The 21,600-nt window shown below is 40.0% G+C and overlaps 1 protein-coding gene across 2 annotated transcripts in view; it reads left to right on the forward strand.

Annotated features, from left to right (window-relative positions):
* The window catches only part of PCMT1 (protein-L-isoaspartate (D-aspartate) O-methyltransferase), a 99,425-nt gene that overhangs the window by 34,606 nt on the left and 43,219 nt on the right, over positions 1 to 21,600 (forward strand). For both annotated transcript variants that reach the window (XM_089676277.1, XM_089676278.1), the window contains exon 3: positions 19,748 to 19,779. In XM_089676277.1, coding sequence (XP_089532403.1) covers positions 19,748 to 19,779 — 32 coding nt within the window. The remainder of the gene's footprint in view (positions 1 to 19,747; positions 19,780 to 21,600) is intronic.

A 21,600-nucleotide genomic window follows, 5' to 3' on the forward strand; every position in this document is an offset into this window, starting at 1 on the left:
AACATAACCAAAACTAGCTGCTACTGATAAACCAAGTGTGTCCACCAGGTGCAATATATATGTTAAAGCTGCACTAGTTTTGAGAAAAATTATTACATAAGTGCAAGCAGTGCATAAATATTATACCAATAAATACTAAAACAAGATTTAAAAAAAATATTGCATAAGTTTTTAAACCATGTAAATGTATTGTATCAATAAATAACACTATAGAGATAGAGCAAAGCCCACAAAAACAAAATAACCGTTCATAAATGCGTTCCACGTTTTAAAAGTGCTCTGCTTATTCAGCTGAAATGAAATCTACCACCCAGTGCACTCTCCTTTTAGACAGCCTGGACTCGCCAGAACAGATGGACCTTTGTTAAAGAACAGGTCAACGAGTGCTTTCAAAAGAGGGACTGTGCCTTTTTTTTATCTTAAGTCCTCCAGATTCAGGTGCACATGGCTCATATGAAGAAACTTTGATATACTTCGCTTATAAAAAAGGGAGGACAGAAAGGAGGACTCGTGTAAAATGCTAAACTCTTCTTTATTAAATAAAATCTTGCACTCACATTTTGTAGGTACTTTAACAGTTTTGCACATATACTTGTCATAATCACTCTTGGTAGATCACTGCCGCTCCACCAACTATAAAGAGAGACAAAGTTTGTTCCACCCTATTTAGAACAGAGGCCCGTGGACCAGAAATGATGGCAGTACCTCCTCAACATGTGTTTTGCCAATGAGCATTCTCAGGAGACCTGAGGATGCCCGTTGGCAAAACACGTGCTGAGGCGGGTCCTGCTGGTACTGACATAATTTCCTGTCCATGGGGCTCCGTTCTCACCAGGGTGGAACACACTTCAGCTCTATTTACAGCTGGTGGAGCAGCGCTGAGGCACCTACAAATGTGAGTGCAATGTTGACGACAGCAGGCATTGGATTGACACTCTTTTGTTTTTTTTCCTTCTGTGAATAAGTAGTGGTACCATACTCATTCATTTGGGAGGCTGGGATCTGGGGACCCCCTTGGTAAAGGGGGCTTCCAGATTCTGATAAACCCCCCCCCCACCCAAAGACTTCCACAACCACCGGCCAAGGTTGTGGAGAAGAGGCCCTTGTTCCCATCAACATGGGGGCAAGGTACTTTGAGGCAAAAGCACCCCCCCGTGTTGAGGGCATGTGGCCTGGTATGCTTCAGGCCACATGCCCTCCCCAACCCCCGGCCCCCTTTCCTAACCTGCCAGGCTGCATGCTCAGATAAGGGCCTGGTATGGACTTTGGGGAGGGGCCCCCATGACATTTTGGCGTGGGGGTTCCCCTCAAAATCCATGCCAGACCCACAGGGCTTGGAATGGATGGGTAACCCACTGACAGCTGATGAGTCATCTCTTGTTAAGGGCTGGGCGGCCGGCTTCCTTTACCACTTGCCCTCCTGAGGATTTACCCCCCCTTCCTGACAAGGCCATTTTATCCGGTATGGCGCTGCGTTAGTTTAACTGACAATTGCGCGGTCATGCAATGCTGCACCCAAATGAAATTTATGTCCTTTTTTTCGCAGAAATTGTGCTTTCTGTCGGTGGTATTTCATTGCCTGTGCATTTATTTTTTGCGCTATTAAAAAAAAAAAACCAAAAATAAACCACCATTTTGAGAGGAAAAACAAACTATTTTTTACTTTTTTCTATTTTTTTTCACTACTTTACCGAGTTCATTCAGTCATTATATAACTCTTAGTGAATTAACCCCCTAGTGGTGTTGATTGATATAATACATATACACTGTTTAAACTTATGTGGTTTTTTTTTTTGTGTGTTTTTTTTTTTTTTTTTTTTTTTTTTTTAATCTTTTGATTTAGTAATTATTGGTATAATATTTATGCACGGTTTGCACTTGGGTAATAATGTTCTCAAAACTGGCGCTGCTATGATTAACATACAGTGGGGAAAATAATTATTTGATTCCCTGCAGATTTTGTAAGTTTGCCCACTTACAAAGAAGGGAAAAGTCTAGAATTTTTATCATAGATGTATTTTAAATGATCGAGACAGAAATCCCAAAAATCCACCAAAAGCACATAATACAAATGTTATAAATTGAATTGCAGTTCAGTGAGTAAAAGGTATTTGATCCCCAAGCAAAACATGACTTATTACTTGGTGGAGAAACCCTTGTTGGCAAGCACAGAGGTAAGACGTTTCTTGTAGTTGGTTACCAGGTTTACATACCCATCCTCCATCTCAGGAGGGATTTTTTACAGATCTTCTCTAAATCCTTAAGGTTTCTTGGCTGTTGCTTGGTAACTCGAAGTTTCAGCTCCCTCCTTAAATTTTCTATAGGATTAATGTCTGGAGACTGGCTAGGCCACTCCATGACCTTAATGTGCTTCCTCTTGATCCACTCCTTTGTTGTCTTGCTGGTATATTTTGGGTCATTGGCATGCTGGAAGACCCATCCATGACCCATCTTCAGTGTTCTGGCTGAGGGAAGAAGGTTCTTATCCACGATTTTACAATGCATGGCCCCATCCATTGACCCCTTAATGCTGCAAAGTCGGCCTGTACCTTTAGCAGAGAAACAGCCCCATAGCATAATTTTTCCACCTCCATGCTTGCCTGTAGGGATGGAAATAACAATTAGGTCCACTATAGTGTTTACAACCCTTGTTGCTTATGACCATAAGCAATAGCCCATTCAACGAATGTTTTACTCATTACAGTAACAGTTTTGAAAATAACATAGGAAGAGTCTGCCAACTCTATTAAGCTTAATAAATTGTACTACACGTACAGAATACATATCCTACACTGACACCAATGATGAGCCAATATTCCTTCCCCTAATACCAAAGTTGAGGCCTTGTTTATTGCCACCAGGACATTTTATATTCCCATTGGCCACAGTCCAGCCCCTTTTTAAAGTCTGAAGAACAGTAAACTGATGCTTTGTTTAGAAAGTTTGGAGACTTCTGTTCTAACCCATCTTGGGCTGTTTTCATGTTCGAGAATTTTCTGTGGTACACATTCCTGGGATGAAAAAAATGGCAGACAGATTGTCTACGCTAACAATGTCTGGACCTGGGAGAATGGTCTCCCCATTCAGAGGTGTTCTTGGATATACGGTATGTCTGCGTTGGGGGTCTCCACATTCAGATTTACTATCATCTTGGTACAAGATGCTGTACAATTATGTTCCCAGGACAGAGTACCCAACTGCACATGCATCAGATGTCCTGGTGACGCTGTGGGATCAGTACACCTTGATCTATTGCATTTCTTCTGCTTAAACTTTTAGCTTGTCTTTCAAAGGATCGAGGCCAAGAGCATTCCAATCTCTCTTCTAGCTCCTCTTGCATGTGCAAGATTATCAAGGGGAAAAAAAAAAATGGGGGGGGGGCGGGGGAAGGCTGCTTAATGAAGCTTCATTAGCCAGCTGGATGAGTTCACATCTCAAAAACATTGCTGACAGCAATAAAACACAGGAATGGTGGGAAAGATTGTCAATAATCCTATTCATATCTATAATAGTGAATAGGAAAATTATCATTATATTGGTGCTAATAATATTCATAAATATAATAAAACTACATACATATTTTATAAAACAAACTTGCATAGGTATATATAATAAAACAATATAATGAAAAAAAAAAAAAAAAAAAAAATATATATATATATATATATATATATATATATATATATATATATATATATATATATATATATATATATATAAAAAAAATATATATATGTGGTAATAAACAGGAAAAAAAAAATTATAAATAGATTTCAGTAATTACTCTTATGGACCGAATAAACAGAGTGGTATTAGATATATAAAATATGAAAAATAATGTATAAAATATCAAAGATAATAATCATGTAATAATAGTGATGTGTGTTTTATTATAGAATATATTGAGAACCCTAAGTTACCACTTAGATGATACTATGTACTTCAAGGTCCTCATTAAGGCCATTCAGTACCATAGATCCAAATTTATAGATCCAAAAGGTTTCCCTTTTACATAGGAGGGCTAACCTCTCATTGTCAGTAAGGGTTCCTTTGGGAATGTGTTCTATGGCCATCACTTCTAGGACACTAAAATTCTTGTTGTGATGGCAAAGAAAATGCCTAGGGACACTGTATTTGTCACATCCATCTTTTATGAGCCTTCTATGTTCTCCAATGCGTTTGCGTAGAGGACGTATTGTGCGGCCCACATATATCAATTTACAGGGACATGTGAGCACATAAACCACATGATCTGTGGCACAAGTAATAAAATGTCGAATGTCATAAGAGATCCCTTTCGGATCAGTAATTTCTGATTCACCATGGGTGATAAATTGGCATGTCAAGCAACCTTTCTTTTTACATTTGTAAATACCAACTCTGTTATCGAAAAAGGAACAAATGTCCTGTTTTGTTTTGAGAGGACATGGACAGTTTACTGGGAGCTAGAATATTTTTGAGCGTACGGGCTTTTCTGAATGTGACCTGGGGAGCAGATGGAAGACTGGGTGCCAGACGGGGATCAAGTCGCAAAATGTGCCAATGTTTTCGTATAATCTTGGTAATCTTACGATATGCCGTATCATAACCAGTTACAAACCTAACGGAGTTTGACTGGTCATGGGCACGTGTTTTTTGTAGTGGCTGAGTTTTTGCCATGTTTGGTGAAAGCCTCATTAATGAGTGTAGGGGGGTAACCTTTTTCACAGAATTTGGCAGACAATTCGGTGCCCAATTCCTTATAATCATTGAGTTTAGAACAATTTCTTTTAAGTCGCTGGAATTGGCCACTCGGAATGTTGTTTTTCCATGCCGGGTGGTGACAGCTTGAATAGTGAAGATATGAGTTACCACTGGTGGGTTTGGTGTGATTTGTGGTATGAATAGTGTCACCCTCAAATGATAAAACTAAGTCTAAAAAAATTATACTAATAAGATCAAACACGTGAGTGAATGATAAACCAAACTTGTTGGAATTACAATGCAGTACGAAAGTTGGTATTTACAGATGTAAAAAGAAAGGTTGCTTGACATGCCAATTTATCACCCATGGTAAATCAGAAATTACTGATCCGAAAGGGATCTCTTATGACATTCGACATTTTATTACTTGTGCCACAGATCATGTGGTTTATGTGCTCGCATGTCCCTGTAAATTGATATATGTGGGCCGCACAATACGTCCTCTACGCAAACGCATTGGAGAACATAGAAGGCTCATAAAAGATGGATGTGACAAATACAGTGTCCCTAGGCATTTTCTTTGCCATCACAACAAGAATTTTAGTGTCCTAGAAGTGATGGCCATAGAACACATTCCCAAAGGAACCCTTACTGACAATGAGAGGTTAGCCCTCCTATGTAAAAGGGAAACCTTTTGGATCTATAAATTTGGATCTATGGTACAGAATGGCCTTAATGAGGACCTTGAAGTACATAGTATCATCTAAGTGGTAACTTAGGGTTCTCAATATATTCTATAATAAAACACACATCACTATTATTACATGATTATTATCTTTGATATTTTATACATTATTTTTCATATTTTATATATCTAATACCACTCTGTTTATTCGGTCCATAAGAGTAATTACTGAAATGTATTTATAATTTTTTTTTTCCTGTTTATTACCACATATATATATATATATTTTTTTAATATATATATATATATATATATATATATATGTGTGTATGTATGTATATATGTATGTATATTTTATTTTTTCATTATATTGTTTTATTATATATACCTATGCAAGTTTGTTTTATAAAATATGTATGTAGTTTTATTATATTTATGAATATTATTAGCACCAATATAATGATAATTTTCCTATTCACTATAATAGATATGAATAGGATTATTGACAATCTTTCCCACCATTCCTGTGTTTTATTGCTGTCAGCAATGTTTTTGAGATGTGAACTCATCCAGCTGGCTAATGAAGCTTCATTAAGCAGCCTTCCCCCCCCCCCCCCCATTTTTTTTTTTTTTTCCCCTTGATAATCTTGCACATGCCATTTTGACACAATTAAGCCCAAAAGGTTTTTAATATGGTCATATTTAGGTTTTAATCACACTTTGTTCCTGTCCTTATAATGTGTTTTCATATTTCAATTGCAATCTGATCCTGTTGTGAGACGAGCCGTCTGCTCTTGATTATCCCTTTGATTATCCCCTTGGTTGTTAAGCCGGCCCCTTCTGCCGTGCAGGTCTCCTATAAAATGGCCGATTGCTGGACTTTTCACAGACTTGACAAAGCGCATGCGCGCGAAACATGTTGTCCCAGCAACCGGCCTCTTCCTTCTAAAGCTGCGGCTCCAGCAAGAGTTCCCCCCCCCCCCCCCCTCCGTCTCTCCACATCGTGGTGACGTCATCCAGGACGCTGGGACGTCGGGTAAACGTGGTCCCTGCACTGACAGGCATTCTACTCCACTGCTTCCCTCTCAGCGGACGGGCCGTCCATCTTGGAACCTGGCTTCCTAAAGCCACAGGCTGGTTATTTATTATTGTTTTACCATATGACTTATTAAAGGCACACCTCCATACAAGGTGTATTATTTCTATCACAAAACTACACAGCGCCTGGCTCCTGTTCATACATACATAAGTCCTTGACAGACTTTGCAAAATGTTAGCATTTTTGCTGCAAACTTGCCTTCTTAACAGTACAGATAACTCCTAGAGAAGCTTCAAAATGTTTCAAACAAATTATTTTGGAATCATGACACTAAATTTGAACTTGGCAACCATAAACGTTATGTTGGAGAGGATCTTCACCACTACACGTTGGTATAATGATACTCTTGTCCTTTATTCGCATAAGGCAACAGGCATCACACGCCGACTTTTGTAGGACCTCACAGGTTCCCTTTTTCATCATTACATTGTTAGTCTGGTTGAAAAAAAAGACAAAAGTCCATCCAGTTCAACCACAAAAAAAAAAAAAAATCAAAACAAGTTATCCTATACCCACAGTTGATCCAGAGGAAGCAAAAAAAAAAAACAAATCCCAGCAATGCATGATCCAATTTTCTCCTGCAGGGGAAAAAAAATTTGTTCCTGATCACCCTAGAGGCAATCTGATATTTCCTGGATCAACTTTACCTATAAATGTTAGTATCCAGTTATGTTCTGTGTATCTAGGAAAGAAGCCAGGCCTTTTTTAAAGCAATCCACTGAGCTGGCCAGAACCCAACTCTTGAGGGACTCTATTCCACTTTTCCACAGCTCTTACTGTGAAGAAACCTTTTTTTCAAAATTTTTGGAATTTTTCATTCATTTATATAGCAAAAAAAATAAAAATCCCAGTGGTGAATAAATACCACCAAAATAAAGCTTTATCTGTCTCAAAAAATGCTAAAAAATTCATATGGGTACAGTATTGCATGACAGATGCAATTGTCATTCAAAGTGTGATCGCTCTGAAAGCTGAAAATTGGCCTGGACAGGAAGGGGGTAAAAGTGTCCGGACTTGACGTGGTTAATAATGTAACTGTCCTTGCCTCTTCTATTTATCAAGGCACAGCTTAGAATCTTTCTATAGAGATTATAGATGTAAGAGATATAAAACAATAACCACTATTATTTGTCTGATTTAGATATCAAAGTAATGACATTAGCCTGATATGGTCATGTAACCATATTAGGTCAATGATCTCAGGAGAATTCCTGCCCCTATGTCAGCTACTAGGCAGGGAATTCCCCACTCCAGCTCAGCTCTCAGGCTCAGGAATGATAGCTGGCCTCTGGGTTCAGACCCTAACCTAGTTTCAAACAAACACAAGTTTCATTACTAGTGGGCTGCATGCCACTGCTTACCTCTGTCGTACAGTTGTGCATACTAAAAAACACCTCCCCCCCCATACCTGCCATTATGTGTAAGCAACCCCTTGATTAAAAAACAAGGTCTGTAAAGCCTAAAGTGTGGATTTTATCATTAAAAACATCCTTAGCTTACATCAATTTATTTTGCTGTAATTTATATTTTTTTCCATTGTAAGGTCATCCCTACAAAGTTGAAGCAAACATGGGCAGAGATGGCAATGCAACTTGAGACCTACATAGTTAGTCTGGCTGAAAAAAAGACAAAAGTCCATCCAATTAAAAAAAAAAAAAAAAAAAAAAGTTATAATCTTATACCCACAGATGATCCAGAGGAATGCAAAAAAAACCCCAACAAAGCATGATCCAATTTGCTCCTACAGGGGAAAAATTCCTTCTTAATTCCTCAAGAGGCAATCGGATATTCCCTGGATCGACTTTACCTATAAATGTTAGTATCCAGTTATATTATGTGTATCTAGGAAAGAATCTAGGCCTTTTTTAACAAAATCCACCGAGCTGGCCATAACCAACTCTTGAGGGAGTCTATTCTACTTTTTCACAGCTCTTACTGTGAAGAAACCTTTCTGTATTTGGAGATTCTTTTCCTCCAGCCATAAGGCATGCCCCCTTGTCCTCTGTGATGACTTAAGGGTGAATAACTCTACACTGAATTCACTATATGAACCACTGATGTATTTATACATGTTGATTATATCCCCCCTTAATCTCCTCTTCTCAAGAGAAGTGATATCATTCTGTCTTTAAAAAGGTATTCAGCAAGGTTATGAAACATCAGCCTGTGATGCCTATTGCTTTGTTACTAAAGGACAAGATTATCAATATACCAAGGTGTGCTGGTGAAGATCCTTATTTTCCTATGATTTCATAGTGGCGTCATCCACCCATTCACTACAGCACCTTCTGCGAACAGTGGGCGAGCCTGTAAGGTGTGCGACAGATACAGTACAACTTCTGTTTAAAGAGTCAACAAGTCCATTGAAGAGAAGTACATAATTCCTACAGTATAGTATGTGACGCATCTCTGCTGGTTTGGATGCATGTGTGCACTGTCTGCATAGGAGATTTAGTCAGAATAAAGGCTGGATGAATGTTGCATATGATCAAAAAATGTTGGAAAAAAAAAAATGTATTTAGTCATCCCAGAAGCTGCAATTTTATATTGCACTTTCCTACACGACAACAAGCTAAAATAGATCCTTCAGTAGCTGAAGCGGGAAAAAAAAAAGTTCTTGAGTGGCTCTTTACCTATTGACCTCACCTTCATTGAATCGCCATATTTACGGGATCTGAAGGCTTTTTGGCAAGAAGAATGGGAAAATTTACCACATGAGAAAATAATGACATCATTTGCAACTACCAAAAAAAAAAAGAAAACCCTACCATCATTTATGCCAAAGGGGCAATGCGCTATATAAAGAACTAAGGTTATGCACATTTTTGAAAAAGGCTTTTTGTTGTCTTCCATTTGTTTGTTTGCGTTATTCTGTTATATCTAGCAATTTTAATTGAATCACATTAAAAATAAACAATGTGTTTTGGTCTAACCACTTTTGTTTTCCTAACCACTTGCCCTCCTGAGGATTTACCCCCCTTCCTGACCCCCTTCCTGACTGTAAAAACAGGTACAGGAAGATCTCTGATAGGGCAGGGATTGATCATCTGACTTAGGCTGACCATCACTGGGGATCAAATCACGGCACTCGCGGGTTGGCGGGGGTGCACGCGCCCCCTCGGCCCGTGTAAATTGCGGGAGCGCAAATCGCTTATATGTGGTTTTGTGCACCTGTGCCCCCCTGTAGCAGTATTTCTGCTATAGGGCGGTCGGGAAGCAGTTAAAAATGGCCCACATCTTACAAGCGGTACCAGGGGTATGTAAACATGAAAACAAAGGTGTATATAAAAAATGTCTTACCTGTGAAAACCTTTGGAGTTTTCCACCAAACGGACATGGGATTCCCTCAGCAGTACAAAATATTCCAAAAATTTCACGAAGTAATTCAAGCATTCAAAAAGTGCAAGTATTGAATACATACAATGTATTTACATTCTGTTACCCTAGTAAGTAGATTACCCTAAAAATCAATCCTTGTTGCACAAAAATGTCCTATCATATGATATAAACAACAATTGCTCATTAAAATAGAAAAACAATACAGTGTACAAGAGGGGCAGCACATCAGGTTACAGGGGGGCAGCAGGGCACATTACATGAGGGCAGGGCACATTATGGGGCACAGCACATTACAGTACTGGTCTCCTTCATATGCAGAGCATGGCTGTTCCCTGCCAGCCCCTCCTCCCCTCCTGTCCATCCCATGTGATGTACAAGCACAAGCACCTTGGATGGAGAGGCTGGCAGGGGACAGTGAAGAAACCCTTTGGTTGGCTGTCCCACTCTGCATTCAGGGGATGCAATGCACCCATTAACTGCCTGTGACTGATGGGTACAGTGCATCGGAACCCTCAAGTCTAGTGCACATAACGAGGGCTGACCCAACAGGGCTATACAGCATATAAGACATAGGTTTATTTATAAGTATGACCATTCCAATGTGTACAAGCTAACAGTGACCGTTTCAGCCCTTCATCAAGCCCAAAGAATCAGACCTCTGAGTACAGTTAAATATGACATGCTATATGTGACATTTGCCAAAATAGTATTTTATGCATTTTTACAGACCTGTATAAATTAGCAACCACAGTAAAATAACAATGACAGATTAATTCAATATAAGGAAATTTGTAAGTGAAATGTTTTGGGGTCAATTCACTAAAGGTTACTGCATGCGATAACACTATCACGGGACTGATTTGCATAAATTATCACGTGATAAGATGTCCAGTTCACAAGAAAAAATTAACGATTCTGCGGTATTTAACACAAAATTAAAAATGTTGATAAATGCCGCAAAAAAACCCCATGCGGCAAGCTGTTTAAGTCCAATTCACAAACAGAACAGAAAGTAACAAAAGGTATTTATCCACCTGGGTTTCGCTGGCGGTATCGCATGCAGTATTTTATCATATGCAGCGGGGGGGGTCCCCCCCCAACCCATAGGGGTCTGGTATGGTTACGAAGGGGAACCACGCGCTAAAATTTAAAGAAACGACGTGGGGTCCCTCCGCATGCCATATTTTTTCTCATTTTGTTGTTGGGTTCCCCCAAAATCTATACCAGACCTAAGGGTCTGTTTTTTTTTTTTGTCTGTTTTTTCAATTTTGGTGCGGGTTTTTCCTTAATAGCCATACCAGACCCAAAGTGCCTGGTATATATGGGGGGGGGGGGAAGCCACACACAGTTTTTTTCATCATAATCAGGTTATTGCTGGCATGCTTTGTTTACATTCACCTGTCAGTGGGACATCCGCTGACAGCTGATGAGTTATCCATTGTTAAGGAAGCATCAGCTGGCTTCCTTAACCAACTACCATGCGATAAATTACTGTATGAAACTATTACCATAGTAATGATATTTTACCGCATGGGTTATTTACCGCACAATTCTTAGCGACTTTCACATTTGCAAAAAATTATTGCATGCGTTATTTTACCGCATTTTTTCAGTCGTTCTTTAACTCTTATTGAATTGATCCAATCTTTACCCGCTTTCCGCCCGCAATGTATTTAACCGCTTCATGCCCAGCACCCATACCCCCCACCAGGGCACGCAGCGCTAACCCCCACTCCACTGTGTCTGGCGGACACAGCAGAATGACAACCCCGGTAAATGGGACCTGGTGATCATGTGATCACATTGTAAGCAAAGCTGTTATGATTCAATTTAATTCATAACCACTCTGTTTCTCTTCCTAATGAGCTGTGATTGGCCCACAGCTGTCACATGATACATGGGACCAATCACAGCACCATGTGACCAGCTCCAGCCACTCACTGATCACTATCTTGAGCTGTCAAAAACCTAACTCATTCATGTCAGTTCATTACAGCAAGCTTTGCATTGCAGGAGAAATTTCTCCTGCAAAGCAAAGTGTAAAAATAAAAAAAAATCCCTGATCACCCCCTGCAGTAGTACAACGTTACTATGGTAACATTGTACTATTCTGATAAAGGTATTTAAAAAAAATTAAATTAAAAAAAATACCTTTATTGAGAATTAAAAAAAAAATGTAAGGGTTTTTTTTTTTTTTAACTGCTTGCGGATTGCTTACCTGCATTTTGCGGGCAAATAGCGGCTCTGGGCAAAGTTATGTAATTTTTCTATTCTGGGGTGTGAACGTGCCCCCTGCTGTAACACCCCCCCCGTCAGTCCAGGGAGAGAAGAGAGAGCACACCAAGTAAAAACACTACATTTTACACACACACAAGTTAAACTAGCATATTTAACCCTTTAATCGTCCCGTCACCCAGTACAGTGTCAGTATATTGAATTTTTCACTGATCACTGTATTACTGCCACTAGCGACATTAAATAGCGTCAGGGTCAGTTAGTTCCTCTCCCTGCCAGGGTCAGCTAATGTATGATTGCCCGCACACTATCTCACTCACTCTATAGGTTGCTGACCACCATCATTACTAGTATAGTGTTTGTACGGATCAATATATTGATCACAAACAGTAGTACTAGTACTATTAGTATAGTGTCCCCAAAAATGCAGTGTTAGCACGATCAGATCCATTCGCTGCCAACACTAGCGTTTAGCCCCTTCATTGTTTTTCACAGAAGATTTATACCATTTGATTGTGGGCCAAAGCAATTTATACGCACAACAATACATCGCCGCCCACTCAAAAACAGCCATTGCCAGACACTCCGCATGGAAACCTATTACGGTTTCTGAATTTAAAACTTTTTTGGGCCTAACCCTCAGCATGGGCATTACAAAAAAGAATGAATTGCCGTCATATTGGTCCACAGACCTGATTCATCATATGCCTGTGTTCTCTGCTGTTACATATATGCCCAGCATGGACCAGCAATGTACTTTGAGCGGTTATACCGGGATGATGATGCCTGTTGCAGGCATCGTCCTGGTATCAGTTTTTTCAGCTGGCAGTCGGCTTTCATGTAAAAGCAATCCTAGTGGCCAATTAGCTGATGAATTGTTTTTACAAGCAGTGGGACGGGACATAACACCCCCCCTCCTGCCACCTTCCATAGATTTCTTGGGCTCTCCTGTCCCACAGGGCAACCCAAGAACGCAGCTGGCAGTTCCGCTGACTGACTATAGAGCTGATCAGAGACCAGAATGGCTCCAATCATCGCTATGGTCTAAAAGACCGGAAGCTACGAGCATTTCATAATTTCCGTTTCGCCGGACTCTAATAGACCCCAGATTACCTGTCAATGCCTATTGCAGTCAAGGGATATTTACATTCCCTGTGATAGCAATAAAAGTGATTAAAAAAAAAAATGAAAGGGACAGTGGAAAAATAATTTAAAAAAAAGCGCATGCACATACATGCGCAAGTGTTGATCTTGTGCCAGTATGTAAACAGCGGTTGCACCATGCATGTGAGGTATCACCGTGAAAATCAGATCGAAGGCAGTAATTCTTGCACTAGACCTCCTGTGTAAATATAAATTGGTGTCCTGTAAAGGCTTTTAAAGCATCGCCAATCGATATTAAAAATGTATGTAGTTTGTCGCCATTGCACGGGCGTGCACCGTTTTAAAGAATGTCATGTTTGATAAAATATAAAAGATGATGTTACACCGAGTAAATAGATACCAAACAATTGGGCAATCTATTGTGTATTTTGTGCATTAAAATTCTAACGAGGGTATCTTTCCCAAAGGATTTACGTTTGAAAAATTGCTGCACAAATACTATGTGACGTTAAAATGTCAACACCCACCGTTTTATTCTCTAGGGCCTCTGCTTTAAAAAAAAATATATGTTTGGGGATTCAAAGTAATTTTCTAGCAAACAAAACATTTTTTTCATGTGAACAAAAAGTGTCAGTAAAGTCTTGGTCTTCAAGAGTGGGTGATATGTGGCATACGCTTCTAATGTTGGCCCTGGATAGTAGAAGCAACCCCTTCAAATGATACCTTTTTTGAAAAGTAGACACTCCAAGGTATTTTCTAAGAGGTGTGCTGAGTATGTTGCAGATCTCATTTGTTGCCACATGTTTTTGGAAAACAAAGAAAGAAAACACAAATTTTAACTTTTTTTCTTTTTTCAAAATCCTGTGACAAAAATGATATCTGTAAAATACTTACCATGCCTCTTATCAAATTCCTTGTGGTGTCTACTTTCTAAAAAGGGGTCATTTGGGGGGGGGACGTTTGTACTATTCTGGCATTTTAGGGCCTCCGAAACTGTGATAGGTAGTTGGGGAGTGATATGTGGAAATATGCCCTTTGAAAGCCTGGAGGTGGTCATTGTATTTAGGGGGCCTGTATGTTGCTAGGCTGCCAAAAAGCCTCTCACATGTGGTATCCCCATATTTGGGAGAAGTAGGAGAATGCATTTTGCGGTGTTATTCCACATATACCCATGACATGCTTGAGCAATATATCATTTAAATGACAACTTTGTGTAAGAACAAAAGAAAAAACAATTTGTCATATTCGAAAAATTTGTGGCAAAAAATACAATGTTCCAGGGACTCAACATGCCTCTCTGCAAAATCCTTGAGGTATCTACTTTCCAAAAAGGGGTTGTTTGGGGGGGCAAGAGGGGGTTGTACTGCCCTGGCATTTAACACCTTAGTCAGAAAGTAAAAGCTGTGGAAATTTATATATAGTTTGTAGACGCACAACTTTTCATTAATAGTATTGGGATTTTTTTTTTTTAACTAAAGACGTAGCAGAATTTTGGCATAGATTTACGACTAACTTTGAGTTTATTGGATATTTTTAATAACCAAAGTGAAAAATATTGGGATTTTTTTTCAAAATGTTTGGTCTATTTTTTTGTTTATGAAGCAAAAAGTAAAAACCGCAGAGGTGATCAAATACCACCAAAAGAAATCTCTATTTGTGTGGAAAAAAGGACATAAATTTCATTTGGGTGCAACATTGCACGACCGCACAATTACCAGTTCAAATTGCACAGTGCCAAACAGCAAAAAATGGTCTGGTCATGAAGGGGCGGTAAATATTCCGGAGGGCAAGTATTTAAAGAGACATATTCCCAGTACTTTTTAATACTGCTCTTGTGGGCAACAGGAGTACACTGTGCTTTCCTGTGCCCCAGAATCAGCCACCAGTGGGTAAAGCCCACAGTCTGCTGACGTCACAGAACCACTCCAGGCTTTGGAAAGATTCCAACTATTTTGTTGGGATCCACTCAGCTACCCGATTCATATCTTTGCCCGCCCCCTCTCTGTGTCCAGTGCTCCAATGAGCACTGGAGGAGCAGAGCAGTGACTGATAGTTCAAAGATGACCTAGAACTCAGTGATCAGCAGTGATGTGATTTCTCAATTTTCACACTCAGAGCTGGTAGGGGACAGCTGCAGCATGTAGGTATGTTGTCTGTCTGTTTTTATAAAAAAACAAACAAAAAAAAACTAATTTTTTAAGGTTACAAATGAATCGAACATTCTTTAAAGTAACAAGATAAATTTGAGAATAAGCCTTTTAGGGTAATGATTCCGACAGCCTAGATTGACCAGAAAAAGATATGGTAAACGTGTTTATTTTGTATCTTACCTACATTAGATTGTTAGTTTGTACATATCATTTTCATAGTGAATGTACCTGTTGGGAATTCAAAATGGGGGGCTTGCGTTTAATGCATGTCATCTTTTGAAAAGACTTTGTGTAAATTGACCTTCATAGCAAATTGTAGAGGGCAGTGCACCCAAATATAGCACATATTACTCAGGGGTGTGGAAATTTTACTTGTCCAGGGACTAAATTGGGACCCCAATCTACTTGTCCCTCATGACAATCTACTTGTCCAGATAAAAATTTTTTTAACCAAAACTGTATTTAAATCGGAAGTGATTTTAGGGCTTTTAAAAACAAAGGAGGCTTTATGGCGACTTAACCAGGCAATATTTTTAACATTGTGCTGTTTATCTCCTCCTGCAAGGAGGAGACCTTTCAGTGTGATGAACGACGATTGGCTGCTCATCAGAAAAGGGTGGGTCAGTACTTTATCCCTTTCGCTGACAGAGCCGTTTTTGCGTTTTTTGCACACGTTTTCAAAAAAATCATTTTAGGCCTAAAGATTACATAAACCTCCCAAACATTATATATTTTCTGAAAGCAGAGACCCTAGAGAATAAAATAGTGGTAGGTCCAATTTTTCATGTTGCATGATATTACCGCAAAATTTCAGTAAAAAATACAAGTTAATTTTAGAGCACAAAAAAGCAATAAATTACCCTATCTTTTTGTAAAATATAAAAGATGAGGTTGCAGCGAGTAAATAGATATCCAACTTGTCAAACCGTAAATTTGTGTGCGCTCGTGAAATGGGGACGAACTTCAGTACCCTATATTTTCTATAGGTCGACACTTTTAAAGCTTCTTATAGGTCACCTTTTTAGTGTTACGGAGGTGGTCTGGTGCTAGAATTATTGCTCTCATTCTGGTGTGCAAGGCGATATGTGACATGTGCATCGCAATCAACGGTTCAGCGTGTGCTTTGTTTTTTTTTGGGGGGGGGGGGCGATGGTATATGCTTGGGTGTATTTTTTATTTTTTACTTTTTTTTTTTTTTTTTTTTATCACATAGGGGACAAAGTCCCCTATCTGATGATTTTTGGTGACAGGTTCCCTTTGAGACACCCAAGGTCTAAAAGACCCTGCATGTCTCCCCTCTGCTCACTGAATGTAATGTGGTGCACATCGCACCATATTACATTATTTTCCGGGGATTGTATTACAATCTCTCAATGGGGACCAGGAAGGGATTTCGTAATGTCCCTTCCGGGTCAACACAAGAAGGGGAGGGGAGCGGACTTGTCCACTCTTCTCCCTCCCCTCTATCCGACGGCAAGCGGAGCCTGGGAAACCTTCCAAAAGGGGGGGAGATGCGTAGAGGCTGGCACTATGTGGAAGCAATCGCTAGCAGTGCTGCGATGGGCTAAAGGTAGAAAAAAGGTACCTGCCCGGCGCCCGGAACTACAGTTCCAGGGTGTCTGACGAGAGGAATCCAACATCCCTGTTACTGTTACTTTTTTTTTTTTTTTCGTAATAACATGCTGAAGTACAACCCATTGGTATAAACATTGTAAATGTGGGCACAAATGCAGTAACTGTAGCTAAAATAGACAACCTAGTGAATATTCAAATAGCCATCTTCTCTAAATCAGCATTGTGTAATAAAATATACAAGGAGGTAGAATGTTAATTGGAGTTTGAGTGAATTAAATTGTAAAAGCTATCTTGTATGTATAAATCTCATCATTTTTATTTGTTAAAGTAATTTAAGATATTAAAGATCAGCTAGTATGAAAAATCAATTACCGTATTTTTCGCTCCATAAGACGCACCTAGGTTTTAGAGGCGAAAAACAGGAAAAAAAAAATTCTGAACCAATGGACTGCAGACATAGTACAGGAGATGACCAGAGAGTGAGGACACAGTACAGGAGATGACCAGAGACTGAGGACACAGTACAGGGGATGACCAGAGACTGCGGACACAGTACAGGGGATGACCAGAGACTGCGGACACGGTACAGGAGATGACCAGAGACTGCAGACACGGTACAGGAGATGACCAGAGACTGCAGACACGGTACAGGAGATGACCAGAGACTGCGGACATAGTACAGGAGATGACCAGAGACTGCGGACACGGTACAGGAGATGACCAGAGACTGCGGACACGGTACAGGAGATGACCAGAGACTGCGGACACGGTACAGGAGATGACCAGAGACTGCGGACACGGTACAGGAGATGACCAGAGACTGCGGACACGGTACAGGAGATGACCAGAGACTGCGGACACGGTACAGGAGATGACCAGAGACTGTGGACACGGTACAGGAGATGACCAGAGACTGCGGACACGGTACAGGAGATGACCAGAGACTGCGGACACAGTACAGGGGATGACCAGAGACTGCGGACATAGTACAGGGAAAATACCAGGGACACAGTACAGATGACCAGAGACTGCAGACAGTGCAGGGGATGACCAGAGACTGCTGACCTTTGGGGAGGGAGGGGGAGCGGGTACCTGAATTTGACAGGTACCCACTCCCACTTCTGCGGAGTTGTCTTCTCTTCTTCCCGCGCCGGCTTCTGTGACAGCCGGGTGCCCACTGCGCATGTGCGAGAAGCGCTGCGCTTTGAGAATGGCCCGGCGCCTTCTGGGACCTGTCATGTGTCCCAGAAGATACCGGACCATTCGCGAAGCGCATGCGCAGTGGGCACCCGGCTGTCACAGAAGCCAGCGCGGGAAGACTGTACAGCGCTGGAGCAAGGAACAGGTAAGGCCCTGCAAGAGAGAATAGCTGAGCGGCCGGCCCGGTATTCTGACATGGTGGCGGCAGAAATACCGGACCGGCCGCTTTATATTCGCTCCATAAGACGCACTGACATTTTCCCCCCTTTTTTGGAGGGAAAAAAGTGCGTCTTATGGAGCGAAAAATACGGTATATTTTTACTGATATAGTACACATTTACTATAGGCTTTTTTAAACGTAGTGCCTTTCACGTCTTGTACATGTCCACAATGTCCAGTCAAAAAAAAAAAAACCCCATTATGCTTTATTATAAAGAGACTCACACACACTCTTACAAACTTTTAGCATTTTCCTGTTTTCTTCATAATACTTACATTGCATACAGTATCCAGTGGTGCAGTACATTAAGGCAGTGTTTTGGTTTAGGATTTCATTTGTTCCCTTTTTGTCTGCACACTTAGTAGCACTGTGTTTTTAATGATTATCCAAATACATCTTTTCATGACATTTTTACAAACGTTACATGTTTATGGTGTGTGTTCTGCATGAATATCTGCTTTTCCAGAGCATTGTCATTTCTCATCACAAGTGTCTATATTAAAAAAAAACAAAAAACTGTAATTTGGTACAGCCACTGTTTATATACAAATGCATTTGCATCCATGTTATACCAGTGTTGGTCACAGATTTTTCCCTTTTACAGTCCACAGTCACAACAGGCTTTTCATGTGTCTGATGTCTCTAAGCAGATATAAATGTTCATTTGCCCAATTATTACACAAAACACGCTCAGTGTACTTGAGACCTCTCTGTTAAATCTTTCATAGCATTTTTCTTATCAGAAATGTTGGTGCCATCCCTCAGATATTGAAATCTTTGGAGTGTTTGTTTTTGATACCTAAAACATATATATTGTGATCCGATACGGTGATGCACCACCATCTCTCATAATGCAATATAATACTCTAGAAGAGGGTTCTTCATTTTCCGCTGGGCCAGTTGGTCAATGATTACCGTAATTTCAGCTGACTCAAGGCAAGCATTAGTGAGAGGATTGTACAGGAATCCATTGAGAATGCAATGCACAGGAAGCAAAGAAACCAGCAGATTCTAACCAAACCGACATCACTTCCTATGCACTTCCCAATACAGCTTAGAAGGAGCGTCTGGACTGCGTTTGTGGCAGACACTTCCTAAATGCTTGCTGACGCATCACAACACTTTAAAGGCGTTTATGAACGCTATACTTTTTTTGCAGTGTAAATGAGCCCTTACTAAGAATCTGTTAAATAGATTGAAAACAGTTAAATCGGCCTTCTCTATTTTTAAATATCTTCTACGTTTGTTGTGAGATTTTTAAAATCTTTTTGTATACTAATTTTTTTTTTAAATCTACTTTGTTGGTGCTGTACCTCGTAAAAGTCAATGGGCAGTTTGTTATTGATACCCACATTGAAATTTGTTGATCAGTATTCCCTTTAAAAGAGATTAATTTATTATCTTGGTTATAAAACATTTTTGAGCGAGCAATTTTCATGTTTGTCTTTTCCTAATAGGTTATCAAGCAACAATTAGTGCTCCACACATGGTAAGTGTTCTGCATTTATTATGCATGTTAAAATGTTTGTTGTAATATTTTAAAATCTACTATTTTAGAGGGTAAGTCAATTTAAAATTTGACAGTTTATTGTAGAGCCTGCTGGGCTAAGTCTGCTATTGGCTGCTTACATTTCTTGGATACTCCAAAAGAGATTTTCATGATATTATTACTGTGGTGTTAGTTTATTTTTATCAAATACCAAAATGGAAAGTAAATGAACAGAAGAGAAAATCAAATCAATATTTGGTGTGACCTTAAAACAGCATTTATTCTTCAAGGTAAACTTGCGCACAGGTTTTGAAGGAACTCAGCAGGTTGTTCCAGATATCTTGGAGAACTAACAGCAGATCTTCTGTCGATGTAGGCTGCCTCCAATCCTTTGGTCTCTTCACGTGTTCCCAGACAGACTCTGATGGTGACATCAGGGCTCTGTGAGGGCCAAACCATCACTTCCAGGACTCCTTGTTCTTTACATTAAAGATAGTTGTTAATGACATTGGCTGTAAGTTCGTGGTCATTGCCCTGCTGCAGAATAAATTTGGGACCAATTACATACCTCCCTGGTGGTATGGTATGGTATGATGGATAAGTATTTGCTTGTATTTCTTAGCATTGAGGACACCATTTAATCCTGACAAAATCTCCCAACTCCATTTGCAGAAAAGCAGCCCCAAACTTGCAAAGATGTTCCACTATGCTTCACTGTTGCCTGCAAACACTCATTGTACCATTCTACTGCCCTTCAGTGAACAAACTGCCTCCTGATACAGCCAAATATTAAAAAATTTGACTCCTCAGTCCAGAGCACCTGCACCATTTTTCTGCACTTCAGTTCCTATGTTTTCGTGCATAGTTGGGTGGCTTAGCCTTGTTTTCACATCAGGGGTATGGCTTTCTTGCCGCAATTCTTCCATGAAGATCACTTTTGGCCAGACTTCTCTGGATGGTACATGGGTGTACCTTGATCCCACTGGTTTCTGCCATTTTTGTGCTGATGGTACTGCTGGACATCTTTTGATGTCAAAGGGAAGTAAGCATGATGTGTCTTTCAACTGCTGCATTAAGTTTACTTGGCTGATCACTGTGTCTGCGGTCTTCAACATTGCCCGTTTCTTTTTGCTTTTTCAAAAGTGCTTAAACAGCACCCAACAACAACCCCAGTCTGCTTTTGAAATCTTTGCCTGGGAGAGACCTTGCTAATGCAGTATAACTACTGTACCTTGTGTCTTGTTGCTTTGCTCAGTCTTGTAATTGTGTATGACCTGTAACATGAATCTGTCCTCTGCAACCTCACTTTAGTAGCAGAGTTTGGCTGTTCCTCACCCAGTTTTAGGCCTTCCGCATAACTGTTATTTCTGGTTTTTGTTTCAACCTACATATGATGATTTTTAGCACCTGCTTCGTATACTTGGTTATTCATACACTTGACTCTAATCCTACCAAATCCCTGACTGTAAGAATTGATGCTGTTTTGAAATCAAAGGCTAGTCATATCAAATATTGATTTGATTTAGATGTTTCTTCTGTTTGCTCACTTTGAATTTTGTAAATAAACAGTTAAAATATATATATTTTTAAATCATTCAGGGGTGTCGGACTCCATTTTATCACAGGCCGTTTGTATCTGTAAAACTAGATGTCCAGAGCACCCCATCCCCCTTACATCAGATGTCATGATCCCCCCCCCCCCACCATCCAAAGTCAAGAATCCCCCATCCTCCCTTACATCTCAGTGCACCTCTTCTGTCTTTCTCTATGATGCGGACTTCTGAGACACGGTGGGGGCGGAAATGAGGGGGGTGCCATAGC

The sequence above is a fragment of the Staurois parvus genome, unplaced genomic scaffold (genome assembly GCF_062004578.1).
Source record: "Staurois parvus isolate SC_StPar_1 unplaced genomic scaffold, SC_StPar_1.0 ptg000165l, whole genome shotgun sequence".
In the NCBI taxonomy this organism is placed as follows: Eukaryota; Metazoa; Chordata; class Amphibia; order Anura; family Ranidae; genus Staurois; species Staurois parvus.